A 16,797-nucleotide genomic window follows, 5' to 3' on the forward strand; every position below is an offset into this window, starting at 1 on the left:
CCTCTAGATCAATTCTGCATTCAAATCTGGCAACATTATTTTTGGTCAAAATTCATGTCAAAATGATACCCTCAAATATCCTATATAGACATAGGTCAAAACTTCACACCCCCATAACTTGGTCAAATGCCAACCGATTTTCATTAGGTTTGGCCTTATGTTCATGTTTTGGCCTCTTTATCAATTCTGCATCCAAATCTGGCAACATTATTTTTGGTCGAAATTCATGTGAAAATTATACCCTCAAATATCCTATATAGACATAGGTCAAAACTTCCCACCCCCATAACTTGGTCAAATCTCATCCGATTTTCAAAAGGTTTGGCTTTTTGTTCATGGTTTGGCCTCTAGATCAATTCTGCATCCAATTCTGGCAACATTATTTTTGGTCAAAATTCATGTCAAAATGGTACCCTCAAATATCCTATATAGACATAGGTCAAAATTTCCCCCCCCCATAACTTGGTCAAATGCCAACCGATTTTCATTAGGTTTGGCCTTATGTTCATGTTTTGGCCTCTATATCAATTCTGCATCCAAATCTGGCAACATTATTTTTGGTCGAAATTCATGTGAAAATTATACCCTCAAATATCCTATATAGACATAGGTCAAAACTTCCCACACCCCATAACTTGGTCAAATGCCAACCGATTTTCATTAGGTTTGGCCTTATGTTCATGTTTTGGCCTCTAAATCAATTCTGCATCCAAATCTGGCAACATTATTTTTGGTCGAAATTCATGTGAAAATTATACCCTCAAATATCCTATATAGACATAGGTCAAAACTTCCCATCCCCATAACTTGGTCAAATCTCATCCGATTTTCAAAAGGTTTGGCTTTTTGTTCATGGTTTGGCCTCTAGATCAATTCTGCATCCAAATCTGGCAACATTATTTTTGGTCAAAATTCATGTGAAAATTATACCCTCAAATATCCTATATAGACATAGGTCAATATTTCCCACCCCCATAACTCGGTCAAAACTCAACCGATTTTCAAAAGGATTGGCTTTTTGTTCATGGTTTGGCCTCTAGATCAATTCTGCATCCAAATCTGGCAACATTATTTTTGGTCAAAATTCATGTCAAAATGGTACCCTCAAATATCCTATATAGACATAGGTCAAAACTTTCCACCCCATAACTTGGTCAAATCTCATCCGATTTTCAAAAGGTTTGGCTTTTTGTTCATGGTTTGGCCTCTAGATCAATTCTGCATCCAAATCTGGCAACATTATTTTTGGTCAAAATTCATGTCAAAATGATACCCTCAAATATCCTATATAGACATAGGTCAATATTTCCCACCCCCATAACTCGGTCAAAACTCAACCGATTTTCAAAAGGATTGGCTTTTTGCTCATGGTTTGGCCTCTAGATCAATTCTGCATCCAAATCTGACAACATTATTTTTGGTCAAAATTCATGTCAAAATGGTACCCTCAAATATCCTATATAGACATAGGTCAAAACTTTCCACCCCCATAACTTGGTCAAATCTCATCCGATTTTCAAAAGGTTTGGCTTTTTCTTCATGGTTTGGCCTCTAGATCAATTCTGCATCCAAATCTGGGAACAATATTTTTGGTCAAAATTCATGTCAAAATGGTACCCTCAAATATCCTATATAGATAGGTCAAAATTCCCCCCCCCCCCCATAACTTGGTCAAATGCCAACCGATTTTCATTAGGTTTGGCCTTATGTTCATGTTTTGGCCTCTATATCAATTCTGCATCCAAATCTGGCAACATTATTTTTGGTCAAAATTCATGTCAAAATGATACCCTCAAATATCCTATATAGACATAGGTCTAAACTTCCCACCCCCATAACTTGGTCAAATCTCATCCGATTTTCAAAAGGCTTTATGTTCATGGTTTGGCCTCTAGATCAATTCTGCATCCAAATCTGGCAACATTATTTTTGGTCGAAATTCATGTGAAGATTATACCCTCAAATATCCTATATAGACATAGGTCAAAACTTTCTACCCCATAACTTGGTCAAATCTCATCCGATTTTCAAAAGGTTTGCCTTTTTGTTCATGGTTTGGCCTCTAGATCAATTCTGCATCCAAATCTGGCAACATTATTTTTGGTCAAAATTCATGTCAAAATGGTACCCTCAAATATCCTATATAGACATAGGTCAAAACTTTCCACCCCATAACTTGGTCAAATCTCATCCGATTTTCAAAAGGTTTGCCTTTTTGTTCATGGTTTGGCCTCTAGATCAATTCTGCATCCAAATCTGGCAACATTATTTTTGGTCAAAATTCATGTCAAAATGGTACCCTCAAATATCCTATATAGACATAGGTCAAAACTTTCCACCCCATAACTTGGTCAAATCTCATCCGATTTTCAAAAGGTTTGCCTGTTTGTTCATGGTTTGGCCTCTAGATCAATTCTGCATCCAAATCTGGCAACATTATTTTTGGTCAAAATTCATGTCAAAATGGTACCCTCAAATATCCTATATAGACATAGGTCAAAACTTTCCACCCCATAACTTGGTCAAATCTCATCCGATTTTCAAAAGGTTTGCCTTTTTGTTCATGGTTTGGCCTCTAGATCAATTCTGCATCCAAATCTGGCAACATTATTTTTGGTCAAAATTCATGTCAAAATGATACCCTCAAATATCCTATATAGACATAGGTCTAAACTTCCCACCCCCATAACTTGGTCAAATCTCATCCGATTTTCAAAAGGTTTGGCTTTATGTTCATGGTTTGGCCTCTAGATCAATTCTGCATCCAAATCTGGCAACATTATTTTTGGTCGAAATTCATGTGAAGATTATACCCTCAAATATCCTATATAGACATAGGTCAAAACTTTCTACCCCATAACTTGGTCAAATCTCATCCGATTTTCAAAAGGTTTGCCTTTTTGTTCATGGTTTGGCCTCTAGATCAATTCTGCATCCAAATCTGGCAACATTATTTTTGGTCAAAATTCATGTCAAAATGGTACCCTCAAATATCCTATATAGACATAGGTCAAAACTTTCCACCCCATAACTTGGTCAAATCTCATCCGATTTTCAAAAGGTTTGCCTTTTTGTTCATGGTTTGGCCTCTAGATCAATTCTGCATCCAAATCTGGCAACATTATTTTTGGTCAAAATTCATGTCAAAATGGTACCCTCAAATATCCTATATAGACATAGGTCAAAACTTCCCACCCCCATAACTTGGTCAAATCTCATCCGATTTTCAAAAGGTTTGGCTTTTTGTTCATGGTTTGGCCTCTAGTTCAATTCTCTACACCAAATGGCACTAAATCTGGTAACATTATTCTTGTTAAAAATCATGTGAGAATGTTATCCTCAAATATCTTATATAGACAAAGGCTAAAATTTCCCACCAAAATGAATTGTGTGCTTTCTCGTATTTTAACTGCAGCTGTATAGATGTATTTATTGTCTACTCTCGTACTTACCTATTTTTGGTTCAATCTTGATTTACAAACTCAAACAAGTCTTGTAAAATATATTATATGTTTATATTTAATCGTTGCTTATAATGGATAAAATTCATGTTTAGTTAGATATATATAATTAATAGTCTATCTATCGTATGTTCTTATGTTTGTATGTTTCCCTTTTAGTTCTTGTCCTTTCTCATTGATTGGCAAATCTGAAGTATTACCGATAATAACTAGTACTTATAGAGCCTCGGCTTGAGCCGCTGCTACGTGCTCGCATCGATGTTGACATTCATTTTGGCCAGATTAGCGCGACTTGTGGCATGCCCCGGTTGCAGTTGCAGCGCCCTGCGGTAACACTCCACCGCCTGCTGCCGTTGGCCGCGCATTTGCAGAATAGCGCCTAGATTGGCGTGTGCGTGCGCCGCCTGCGGATGCAGTGCAGCTGCCTGACGATACCACAACTCCGCCTCGACAAGGCGATTGAGCAGACGCAGTGCATCAGCGACGGCTGACTGCAGGGCATAATTGTGAGGCGCCAGGGCAGCGGCACGCAGTCGATACCCAAGCGCCTCTTGCGGGCGCTGCTGCTGCTCCAGGAAGTCAGCTGGCGAAGGAAGCAAAAAGGAGCAGCATGTAAGGATATGTGTACGTAACCACAAAGTGTTGTTTCATCTTACCGTAATGGTGATGCGTGCTGGGCTCCAAGGGTGACAGTTCCACAGCGCGTTTGAACCACAGTTCCGCTTCCGCATAGCGACTGCACTGCAAAATTTCCGACAGGGGTAAAGAAAGAGGAACGAGCTGACAACAAGCTTTCACACTTACATTTCTGGCCAGCGCCTGGCCGTAAGACACATATGCCACACCCTCCTCGGGCTGCAGATGCAGCGCCAATCGCTGTTGCTCCTCGGCATCCTGCCACTGCTCCAGCTCGACATGCACTGCCGCCAGGCGTTGATGCAGCACCGCTCGCTGTCTCCGCCTGTCAATGGGCAACGTTGCCAGCGCCTCGTTAAGCACCTCCAGAGCGTGTTGGTGTCTGCCCCGCGAGCGATGCAGCGCACTTAATTGAAGGTAGGCGCTGTATCGCGCTTCCTCGTGGGCGTTGCGATCGCGCACCCCATGCCCCGGCAGCCTGGCGCCCGCCAGCAGCATCGCGCCGGCCTCCTCGTGTCGTTCCTTGTCCCAGGCCAACAGAGATGTGGCCAGATTCAGATACGCCAGCGCCAGCTGTGGGCGCAACTCTATGGCCCGGCGGTAGTAGGGCAGAGCGGAGCTGTAGTTTTGCTGCTGTTGATGCACGATGCCCCTGAAAGTGTGCAACAAAATATTGCATATCAAAAATTGCAAGCTGCCAAGCGAGTATTCTGCTAGTATAAATCCACAAAATAGTGTATTCAAATTATTATTCGGATTTTAAGCTGGCTAAGATTTGCAGTTCCTTAATTTTAGTTTTCAGCTTAAAAGCTAAATAATTAAGGTTGCTTTCGACGTAAATTCCATTTGAAAGAATGCAAATCGGGTACTTCAAAAAATCGGATTATGCGACTAGACAACTGAAGGGATTATTTAATAGCTAATTTTAGTCCTAACATATGGTGCCTTTAGCTTATATTATTTTATTATAGAAATTGAAGCAGCTGTGCGTATAAACACATTCCAAAGGTTTTTTTATCTACAACTGTTCATCTGCTTCTTTGCCGACTTGTGTTATTTTTTTCTTACATAAAGAAACCATAAGGCAAAACTTGTTAGAAATGCAAAAGTGGATAGCAGAAAAAAAAAATAGAAGCAGGCAGTTACTTAGCCCCGAGATTGGACCCTACCCAGGTCTAATAGTGTGCCGGAGTGCCAGAGTAAATTAACTTTTGCAGTGTTTTGCAGCGGTTTCTGTGGGGTTTCTCTGGGGTTTTGTTGCTCTAATTGCAGCGCTCGCTCAAATACTTCAAAATGTTGACCTTCAAGTATTTTCACTGGGCGCTCACTTAGTATTCTGTTTTTATATTTTTTATTCGGTCTCGCCACGTCGCTGGCTTCATTTAATTAACTGAACACACTCCGTGAGGTGGGGGGAGGGGGGCATGGATGCTTCAAAAATGTCTACTGGGCGGCGGATCTGTGCTTGCACATTGGGTAAACAAATATCAATGGGAATGGATATTCATGGCAATCTTGGTCTGGGTTTTTAATATAAACAAAGAGTTCGTATATGCATGAATAAGTGCTTTTAAATAAAGGATGCATTTTATTTGCAGCTAGAACGTAACAAAACAGTGCAAAATAAACCCGAGCACAGATTGCACAACAGCTTCACCAAAACAACAAAGACAGAAAACAACAGCAACAGTAACAACAACAAAAATAAGTTATTCAAACAAACGACGCGTTCTAAAATTTGTGTTGAGTTGCGACAAGAAGTCCATAAAATCAACACGAGGGCTATTTAAAAATTTGCATATTTTAATGTGCATTTCTAAATATGGCAATTGATAATTGAGAATATTTTCTTAGCTGTTAATTATTATTAATTGTTAATATAATATTTTTTTAATTATAACTTTATTATTATTTTTATTTAATAATTATTTTATTATAATAATATAATATCATTAATATGATGATGATGATGATTATTTTTATTATTATTATTATCTTTTTTATTGGTAATATTCTTATTATTATTGTTATTATTATAATTATTATTATTATTTTTTTTATTGGTATTATTCTTATTATTATTATTATTTTTATTATTATTATTATTATTATTGGTATTATTATTATTACTTTTGTCGCACTCAACTCTTCTTTAAAGTCAAAGTACAAGTTTTCGAGCAGCCCTCGATATGCAGTAGCTACAATTGTATTTTTTTTTATTTGCTTAAATTTTGTTTATCGTAGTGCAACAACCCATTGAGATTCCATGTAAAGTCTCCCGTTGCCCACAAATTTTAGAACCTGGCCAGCCGCCCGTTCCATTCCGCCAGGGCAGGTCCCATTCGCAACTCGGAATGCCAATGCGAATGGATAGACAAGTGGGAAGCAATGCGAAACGAGCCAAGTGAATGCATGCGAAATGCAAGCGAACAACGGATGGATTTGCTCAACTGAATATTGAGTGCGACTTTTCTATTCTATACTATTCCACAATATAGAAAACCGAAAATGTTGTTTTATACCATTTTCAATGTTGTCTCGACCCAATCTCTCTCCCTCACTCACCCTCATTCTCTCTCTCTCTCTCTCTCTCTCTCTCTTTCTCTCTCTTTCACTCTTTTTGGCAGGTAAGCAAACAAGAGCTAGTGTAAGAAGGGGAAGGGGTGGAAAAAGAGTGAAAAACAGAAATCGAATTATACAGCTCAGTGATTTTTCGGTTTTGGTGTTTGGTTGCCTGTTACTTGTAGTACTGCTCCCTCTCCCCAGCTGCCCCAGCTTTGATGTGGCATGCTACAGCTAAAAATCACAGCAGCATCCAGCACAATAAATCCATGACAGTTGACTGGCACTGGGGCTGAAGACCCGCAGACACGACGTGCGCCTCATGGACACGTGGCACAAGGTAAAAGCATCTGAAAATTTCGCAGCCGCAGGTTGCAAGTAGAGTGCGGGATTACAGGCGGGGTGTGTTTCGTTGTACGACTATTGATGGCTTTACGAGTAAATAATGTACAAACAGCTGCTTATCCACGTTGCATGTTGGCTGCCGCAGGGGGGGGGGGGGGGGGGGGGGGGGGAAAGGAGGGGTTTGCTATTGACATTGATTTTCGATTAGACGCCGGAAATGTGACATTCTGAGGCGCTTGCTTTTTATTACTTGGCAGCTTTAAGGTGCTCAACGACGCCGTCATATGAAGTGTTTATGGAAATGCGACCCAACTTGACTTTGAGATTAGTAGCAGCAGCAGCCGGCAAAGCCACCCCGCTCGCTGCCTTGTCCTCTTTCGCCTGGGCTGCATAATGCAAGTGGGCGGCGGGTGTAGAAAAATTCAATCAGGCAACTTTCCGATAAGCTGCAAAGGCAACTGCCAACATTGAGTAAAAGGCGCAGACGAGGAAAATGCGAGAGAAAAGCGTCTTAAACTTTCACCGTCGTTAAAATGCTTTAGCTTTAGTTGGACTTGCCGACTTCTGGATAGTGCTATGACAGCCGGGAAAGCAGCAGCAGCAGCCGCAGCAGGAAAAGCAGCAACAGCAACTGCGGATCGGGTATCGCTTTGAGCCAAGTTAATAACTTGAAGCCTTAGCAGTTATGAAGTTCGCGCTTTGCTTTTATGTCGTTGACTTTATTTGAAATTCCAAAATGTCAACTGGTTGGAAATATATTCTACACTTACTTATGCTAACTTTTTTCCGCACTTTATTATTATAACTTTATTATTATATCTATATTTGCTTAGGCAGCAATCGCTCTTAACGTTTTTTTTTTATCTGATTAATTTTAAAACTAATAATAATATCAAAGTGTAGAGATTTTGTAACTTCTCTACTAAGCATAAATCGACGATGTTTAGAGTGAGATACAGCATGTTTTGTATTTAGGCTCTCTTGTAGTATATACAAATTAAGAGATTTACTTTATTTTCGTACGATTCCTTGTTGCCCTTTACTTTTCTAAATCGTAATATTTATACGTAATCTGAAAATTACTGAATTACCTGAAAATTACATACCAATCGGCTTCTAAAGATCGCAGTTATTTGAGTATGAATTTCTATAAGCGTGGCACTAAGATAAGAATGCGCACAGCTGATTTGTAAAGTGCGAATCGTGAGGTGTGCGTACTTACGTTTATTTGTGTGTGTATGTGTATATATGCGTGTGTCTTTGATGTTTATGTGCATAGTGGGAAGCATGGCAGCTCGCCTCCGCGAATAGAGTATCGGCAAGTCAGACACAGTCCCAACTAGAGCACACTATTTTTTCGGGACTGTTCATCTTTTTGCGCTCCGTGTAATTACGCATCGTCGAATCCAGGTTGAGTTTTCTAGTTTCTTATTTTCGGTTCTGTCTCTGGCGCTTTCTCATGCAGCTTTTACGCTCTGTTTCTAAATGAAGGCAATTTGGCAACTGGCGGGGCAGGGGGAATTATGTACTATACTCGCATGATTACAGACTCCTTTATGCGGCGCAAGGTAGTTGGCCCAGCTGAGCAGCTGCTGCGGTTCCGCACACCGGGTGCCCAACCGGGAGTCGTGCGCAATTATTTGTATTGGGCGAACAGCTGTCGGCAGCTCAGTTTGCATTTTTGTCGCTGAGGGGCGGCAAGTTGGAGGAAAGTTGGCAAACGAACGAAAAGGGATTTGCCTACAATTTGCCAAAGAAGCAAAGCGAAAGCGTTTCTGTCCTTCGTTTGCCGCTTCTTTTATATACTTTTCTTTCCTTTCTTCTCTTCGCTTCTCTTCTCTTCTCTTTTTTTTGGAGCGTAAAGCCTATTATGTCAAACACAATAATCAACAATAAGAGGGGCGACAACAACAACAGCAATCATGACAATGACAACGGGGCGTATGAGCATTGGTCGCTTGGCTGTGCAGAACTGCAGGACGGTAGGACTGAGGGACTGTAGGGGTGAAGATCTGAAAATGACGTTGCTGCATATTCAAAAGGACACTCGCGCTCATATGCCAAGCAGGAGGTGCGGTCGTTGAACACAAGAGGCTGGGTGCGGCCAGGGGTAATGCGTTGGCATGTTGGCGCATGTTTGCGCTGCCACTGATCCCAATGGGAACTGGAAGGCAGCTCAGCTTTACGGGCGGTCGCCGCAGCGCGAATACATTTCCTCTTTGCCATGGCGGCAGGAAAGCGGGAATGGGACGGCGTGGGTAAGTGCAAGTGTCATTGGCCTTAAAAGCCAAAGCGGCAGCTGCAGTCGCAGTCGCAGTGCCAACCACTGAGCGTCCAGCGGATGCCGACGTAATGCATCAGCAGTTTAACTCGTATTTTCTCGCTGCATTGTTGCATCAACTGCAACACAGTGCATAAATGCCAATAGAGCTTGCAACGAGCACAGCTATTACCAGCAAATGCTATAAGCCGCATTCCTGTGTCCTCCATTTCACTGGCCAATTGGCACGCAGTGAAAACTGTTTAACAATTGTTGGAAAACAACCAGTTTGTGTACGTCACAAGTTGAAGGTGCTGATAATGTTTCATTTTATTTCATTGTAGGCCATATTTGATATCGTCTTAATTCCCTTTTTACTATAACATACTTCCTTTCTTACTCTTTATCAGACTTGCAGTTGAGTCCAACGATGAGAGCCTAAGGTCTGGCCCAAGTTAGCATCTGCTTGCAGCCCAGTTATTAAAATACAACTTTCCTAGCGTATGCTTTTATATAGAGTATTCTGCTGGGGGCGAGTTTTAGCTGAAGATTGGGTCAGAATTCAAATATTTACTAACCCCGACCCAAGGCTCAGTAATGCAGACATTTGAATTTCAAACGATTGTATAATGGAATACGTAGTTAACCGGCGCTGTCCGTCATCAGGTATTTTTGTTTAAGTTTTGGATGTACTATTTCCTTGAATTTCTCACTTGTGCGAAACTTATAACTAAACATATATATATATATGTTCATGATCTCCATCCTATACACTAGCAGCTAGGACACGACAAATAAAAGTGCTATATTAAGAGTTTGAAGCCGATCGGTGTAATAACAAAAGGGACAGCACGAAACACAAAAGATCAAGCACTGGAAAGTTTTCCCCAGCAATTTAACTATCATGCCTGGTACCCTACGCTATGATTGCCCTAGTGAAGATGACAGCCAATGTTGGCGCATTATTTGCGAAGTTTGACATCATTTTTGTGTTATTCCCCAAACTTTAATGTGTGAGCACTTGTATGGCAACTGAGATTAGACAGCATGGGATGCATATCCCCCGCGGCTGCAATGCATGACCTAATTAATGGCACACATTCGTTTCTGCAGGGGATTACAGCGCAATACCCGTTGAAAGCCTCTGCTTGTAGCGCTTAGGGGCTAGGCAAGTTAATGGGTGGGGCCAAAGGGAAGTTGCGCAAAAAAAAAATATGTATAGGTAGAAGAGCCAGCGGGCAACTGTTTGCTGTTGATGGTTGTCGAGTGCATGCAAATTGCCATCCAAAAGATGCAGAACATGTGCCCTTGTCCGTCCTGCATCCATACCCATACCGTTGCCCATTCCTCCCGCTTTCCGCTCCAAACCAACCCGTACGCCCAGATGATTTGTATGCGCGCAGCGGTTTGGGGCAGCGCTCTTTTTTGTACAACTTCTTAGATGTTGTCCAAACGTTTTTGCCAAGTGGCAAACAGGACAGAAGCAGCTGGCATTTGGCGTGCCTCAGACCACGGCGACCGAGCCTTTCCTCGCCAGCACTTCAGCTCCTAGCAGCCCCTTAACTGCCCCAAGGTCGCTCCAGCCATTCACTTTGAGCTTTTGAATTTTCAAAAGGCAGCGCGCAAAAACTGACATCCATTTTGAGGATTCAGGTTGCATGTTTGGCAGCCGCAGAAAAAAACGCCGAACTGGCAAAATTGCAATGCAGGTGCGAATTTCGCCTCAATCTGCATAGAGATGATGAGTTGGACGTGCTAAGCTTCGTTTACTTACAGATTAAAGTGCGCATCTGCCATATTTGGCCGGTATGCAATGGCCGACTGTAGTGCTAACTTGGCCTCCTCGTAGCGTCCCTGGCTGCTCAAGACACTGCCCAGATTGCCAAGCGCTGCAAAAGAGAGTAGAACTAGTTTAATACAATGCCACTGAGAGTCAGCTGAGCTTTAAGTGGATTAAATTGAAAGCTCAGTAATTAATAAATCCAATGCTTTAATAAGCAATTGTGTTAAGTACAAACAATTCATCCAACTCAAAGCTTTAAGCTCTTCCTTCAAATTGGGCGGGCTTTAAGTATTTGCTTAAAGTCTTCAGAAGTCGTATTATTACAGCTTTTAAATCAAAACACTTCTGATTAAAGCTTTCGCAGCTTTTTTCGATATTTCAAAGTTTAAGAGAATTAAAAATAGAAATTTCTTAAAGAATATAATATTTATTTTATGTTTAAAGCTTTTAACGCTCAATTTAGATATTTCAGAATAGAATAGAATTACATACAATTTATTAAGCTAAAAGCTCTCAAAGCTGTTCGGGTTAAGGCTTTTAAAGCTGGTTTTGGGAATATTATTGCCATGTTTGACAATATTTTGGCAATGTTTCGTGTTCGGCACTTACCTTTGGGTGGATTGATGGTCACAGCGCTCCGGAAAAGCTGCTCCTCATTATGCCAATCGCGGTTGCGTTGCACGGTGCGCAGGCCAAAGGTGACCAGCAGCAGACCAAGGCAGAATAGCAGCAACAGTCTGTGGGCAGAGCCGTTTAGACGCTGCCATAGCTTGCCAAAGCCAAGGCCAAGAAGCAGGCAGAAGCCCACGCTGGGCAGGTACAGCAGACGCTCGGCGAGCACAAAGCCCACGTGGAAGAACAAATTGCAGGCGGGCAGAAACGGCAGCACCAAAAAGCTAATGCAAATGACAAGTACAGGCTCCGATGCGGATATCGCGCTGCCTGGGAAGAGACAGCAGGCAGATGAGCTTGTACCTATAATTGAGGCACTTGACTGCTGCGGTGATCGCTGCTGCTTCAGCTGATGATGGCAGCCGCAAACGAGTCCATGCCACGCCTGGCAGCTGTTGCCGCCCAGACGCTGGAGCAGAGGCAGCGAAATGCTTGCCACAGCTGCATAGTCCGTGGAGGAGCTGCTGGCACCGCAGCGCAATCGTATACACTTGCAGCTCACGGCCAGCAAGGTGGCATAAAAGCCAGCGCTGAGCATGTTGCGCGCATCCCACAGCGTCCTGATGCGCGGTATGGCCTCCATGCCCCAGTCGAAGCTCAGGTATTGTGGCCAGAGCAGCAGCTTTAGGTTCACCACGGGCAGGTACAGAAAGGAGAGTGTGCGTGTCCACCAGCAGGACTCGTGGGCGGTTGGATTGTCAGCGGCTGAAAAGGCAACAGTGGGGCGTGGCACAATGCTAAGGCGACAATACACGGCGCAGAGCAGAGCTGTGCTTAAAATGGACAGAGAGCGCAGACGATGCTGGAATTAGAAAGCAAAAGGATAAAACAGATAATAAGGTGATAAACATTTTCCTTTTAATTTTCAAAGAATTCTCAAATATTACTCAAATCATTCTAAAGTAATTATAATTAATTAAGTAATAACATAGTAAACAAAACAAGACGTCCCTGAAATTAAGAATTATAAAATGAAAAGATAATAAGAAAATAGATAGATAGATAGGTATAATGAGAAGTAGGCAGTATACTTGTAAGTTTAGAAGAATACTGAAGTATTCAACAAATTAATTAGTTAAGTAATTCCAGTAAATTAAGTATTTGGTAATCACAATTAGACTTATTTCACCTAAAGAACTATAAAACAAAGTAAAACTAATTAACCAATAAGTGAGCTACGAAGCAAATTTATGTTTTTGAGAGCAGCTCAGTTATAATTCTCAAGTGCTTCTTGCTTTAGCTGAATATCATTGGCACAGTTCGTGGTCCACACTCCTGCTAACTATAAAGGGCTCAAGCTGCCACTCACCTTGTCATCTCCGGCGTGTTTCAGTCCCAGACCGCACAGCACGTCGCAAAGTCCGCATAGCAGCAGCGTCGTAATGGCCGTCTCCTTGCATAGCAGCGCGGCCAAAGCCGCAAGCAGTGTAACTGCCAGTGAGCGCCAATCCCTGAGTAGCATGTGGCGGCGATAGGTCAAGTAGGCGAACAGGCTGCAGACGCAGGCGCTCAAATCCGCCCGACCCACAATGCTTGCAACGGCCTCCGTATGAATGGGATGGGCGGCAAAGAGAACGCTGGCGGCCCAAACGCCGGCACGTGTGGGCAACAGCGTGCGTGCCACGAGCACGACTAGAGCGGTGGCCAGGCCGTGCAACAGCAGGTTGATCAGATGGAAGGAAAAGGCAGCACCGCTGCCCAGCAGGAAGTTGAGACGAAAGCTCAGCACGCACAACGGACGCCAGGAGCCATGGGAGCCGCTGTCCGTCAGCGGTGTGCCCCAGTAATCATTTTGCAGCAGCTGAGCCAGCGGCCCGGCTCCAGTTACATCCGCATTGCCCAAGATGGCCCGCCTGCAAGAGAGAGAAGGAGAGAAAGATAGAGCAAAAGAAATGAGCTCGCATTACCTGGGCCCGACAACAACCTGTGGCACACCTGTCCTATTAATTAAAATGATTAATTGCCCGCCCTGGCCAGGCCCTGCGGCCTGCCGCCTACTGCCTGCTGCCAAACTTAACTCGCCGCTTGACTCGACACGACTCCACTCTGCTCCACTCTATTGGGCACAGCTCGGATCGGCTTGCCTGCCACATGCAACTTGAGCTACTCAAATTCAAAGGCTGTGCCTTTGCTTATTTTATTGTCCTTTTGCTTTTGTGCTCGGCATAAATATTGTTAAAGTGCCGAGCGACAGGACTCCTCTAGCCCCCTTTTCGTACCTTGATTAATTGCCGATTTGTTAGCGCACTTGGTGTCGTTGTTATTGTTGTTGTTGTGGCTGTTGTTGTTATTATTGTATTTGTTGTGCCATACACATACACACACTTACACACACATCTGCACAGTCTATTGTCACTGGCAAAGTCAACGGTTCTTTGGTAATTGCCTCACCGTTGTACCTTTGCTTGTTGTTCTAATCGATTTCCAGAGTCTCCAGTCTGCCCCAGATCCGCACATCTGTCCGCTCTCCGCCAACGCCCTCACCCACCCGCACTGGGGCCCAGTTCCAGGCCATTGCTGCTGTTGTTCTCGGTGCTGTTTTGTTGTTATTGTTGCACAGTTTGAAATTTATAGTAGGTTTGCAATAATACCTTAGCTATTTTATGCATAATTAGTTTTCAACGTTATCCAGCAAATGCCATTAATTAACTTTCCCTCACTTCCTACACAGCCAAGGCTTCAACGATAAAAGGCAAACAAATAAAGTTATTGCATAAAAAAAAGAGTGTAGCAAGTATTAAACAAAAGTAAGATAACAAGGGCCGACATTGTGATTGATTTTCTTACGAGAGGCCTTTTAAAATAAGTATTATGTATTTATGATGGTATGGCAGCTATAAGATATACTCCTCTGACTCGGGGAGAGAGATAGAGAGAGAGAGAGACGAACGGGCGGACTGTTGATACTGATCAAGAATATAATTATATATTTTATAGAGTGATCTAGAGAGGGAGACGGAGAGAGAATCATACGAACGAACGGACTGTTGATAAGTATCCAGGATATAAGTATACACAGTATATCCGTCCCCATAGTCTGAGAAGTATCCTCCTCTATAAAGACATAAAAACGTAATGCAGAACTCAACAGTGTTAATTAATAAAACAAACAACAACATAGCATAGATAACAGAGCAAAATACGCGTTAACAGTGAAGTATAAATTAACATTTGCTTAACATTTAATTAAAAAAAAAAGAAAAAACAAATAAGCAAACGAAGATTCTTACAATTTTCTCAAATGAAAATGTTGCCAACTTTGTGAGCTAACAACAAGCTGGTTAACGCTTAAAACAATAATTTTGTAAGCTGGAGAAATATCGAGCCGCGAGTCGAGCCTCCTGCTGTTTATTTGGTCAACTTACCAGAAAAATATTTGTAGTCGAAATGTTAATAAAAAGTTACTTAACACGGAGATTTTTCAAATGTTAAAACGGCTTTGCGAGCTTATCGCTGAGAGGTTGCCTGCTTGTCAAAGTGCTTTAAGTACATTTTGTACACATTGTTAATGCTCATTAAAAAAATTATAATATGAATATAATTTTAGTTTTTATCTAGCGTAAACTTTAAAAAATGGAAAGCTATGTGAAAATAATAAGCTTATTTACGAAATGAAATTCTGTGTTTCTTTTCCATAATGTGAATGCATTTTAGAACAAAGTTGACCGCTTATTGCTGAGACGTTGCACATTATTAACATTTAGTTTACAAAAGGTTAAGGATAATGTGAACATAATTAGGTGTTTATATAAAGTAAACTTTAACAAATGGCAAGGTATGTTAACATTACAAATCTTGTTAAAAAAAAAAAAACAGAATTCTTTGTGTTCCTAATTAAAATGTGCACACATTTTTGTTTCATGCTTTAAGCTCTGTTAATATACCATAGATAACTGACACGCACAGACACACACACACACACACATATGCACACACGGAGAGGGCCTCACACGAAAGTAATTTGTGTTTACTTTGGTCTTAACTGCCCCGCGGGCTGTAGTTTTAGGTTTTTGGCATACGAGCTCAAAAGTTAACACAACCAAATGGCTTTATTTTTGCCTAGCTGCAGGCTATAAAAGGGACGAATCTGTTTTCAAACCATAAATAAAAAAACAAAAAATATAAATAAAAGAAGGCAAAAAATAATAAAAGCACTTCATATGCAAAACCAAAATATTTTTGTAATTTCTAAAGCATTTCATATATATATACATACATATGTATATGTATATATATATATTTGTATAAATGCATTTTTCAATTTTAATACGAATATTTTATTTAGCAGCTGGCCGGAAATACCATGAGTATATATTGTAAAAGGTTTGCATGGCGTCAATTCTTTTATGGCATTTATGTGTTTGTGTTGCATGCAACTTTTCATATGCATGAATGGTGGCATAAAAACGGATTCTCAAGTGCGGGGTGGCGGCGGGCGGGTGAAGTATATGCCACAAATTGGGTTGGCAAATTCGACGGCGAGACGCGGTTAAGTTATTGGTGGGGCAGCAGCAGCACCAGCAGCCATCACTTGGGCCACTCATCCACACTTCAATTTCAATTGGCATTTTATTCTGCGCAAAGCAGCCACAAAAATGTTGTTGAGAGCAAACAAATTCTTATCGGAAGCGCACAAAGCTCAAGAAAAACTGAACATGGAGCTGGAGTAGCTGCCACAGCGTGCATGTGTGTGTGTGTGTGTGTGTTAGGTTTGCAGTTTCAATTTTTGCATTTCTCTTGCTCTCGCTATGCCAACGCATAACAAAATTTAGCTACGCCTCATTTGCAAGGATTTCAAGCAGAGGAGCCAAACGATGGCGAATATTGAAAAGCATTTCGGGCTGCATACCTTGAAGAGCTGCCGGGGGGACATTGTATGCCCCATGCTGTGTGTGCTGCCTTTCGGCTTAATTTCTGGCTACGCAACGCACAAGTCAATGGGCGGCTATGGAGTGGGGAGTGGGGAGCGGTGAGCGGGGAGGGAGGAGCTAGCTTGCCTTGACGACACTGAAACTTGTCGCCCAACGTCAGCGTCAACATTATCGTCTCATCAGCAGAATTTCCGCAGTGCCTTTTTT

The 16,797-nt window shown here is 41.9% G+C and overlaps 1 protein-coding gene across 2 annotated transcripts in view; it reads right to left on the reverse strand.

The window, feature by feature from the left end:
• Window positions 1-3,539: 3,539 nt before the first annotated feature.
• Window positions 3,540-16,797, reverse strand: part of LOC115759040 (protein O-mannosyl-transferase TMTC1) — a 55,024-nt gene continuing 41,766 nt past the window's right edge. For both annotated transcript variants that reach the window (XM_030699863.1, XM_030699862.1), the window contains 6 exons: window positions 13,029-13,572; window positions 11,657-12,521; window positions 11,039-11,153; window positions 4,266-4,749; window positions 4,118-4,202; window positions 3,540-4,044 (listed from right to left, as the gene is read on the reverse strand). In XM_030699863.1, the coding sequence (XP_030555723.1) occupies window positions 3,704-4,044; window positions 4,118-4,202; window positions 4,266-4,749; window positions 11,039-11,153; window positions 11,657-12,521; window positions 13,029-13,572 (2,434 nt within the window). In that variant the 3' untranslated portion in view covers window positions 3,540-3,703. The remainder of the gene's footprint in view (window positions 4,045-4,117; window positions 4,203-4,265; window positions 4,750-11,038; window positions 11,154-11,656; window positions 12,522-13,028; window positions 13,573-16,797) is intronic.

This window comes from Drosophila novamexicana, unplaced genomic scaffold, assembly GCF_003285875.2.
Source record: "Drosophila novamexicana strain 15010-1031.04,08,12 unplaced genomic scaffold, DnovRS2.1 tig00000193-arrow-pilon, whole genome shotgun sequence".
NCBI classification, from domain to species: domain Eukaryota; kingdom Metazoa; phylum Arthropoda; class Insecta; order Diptera; family Drosophilidae; genus Drosophila; species Drosophila novamexicana.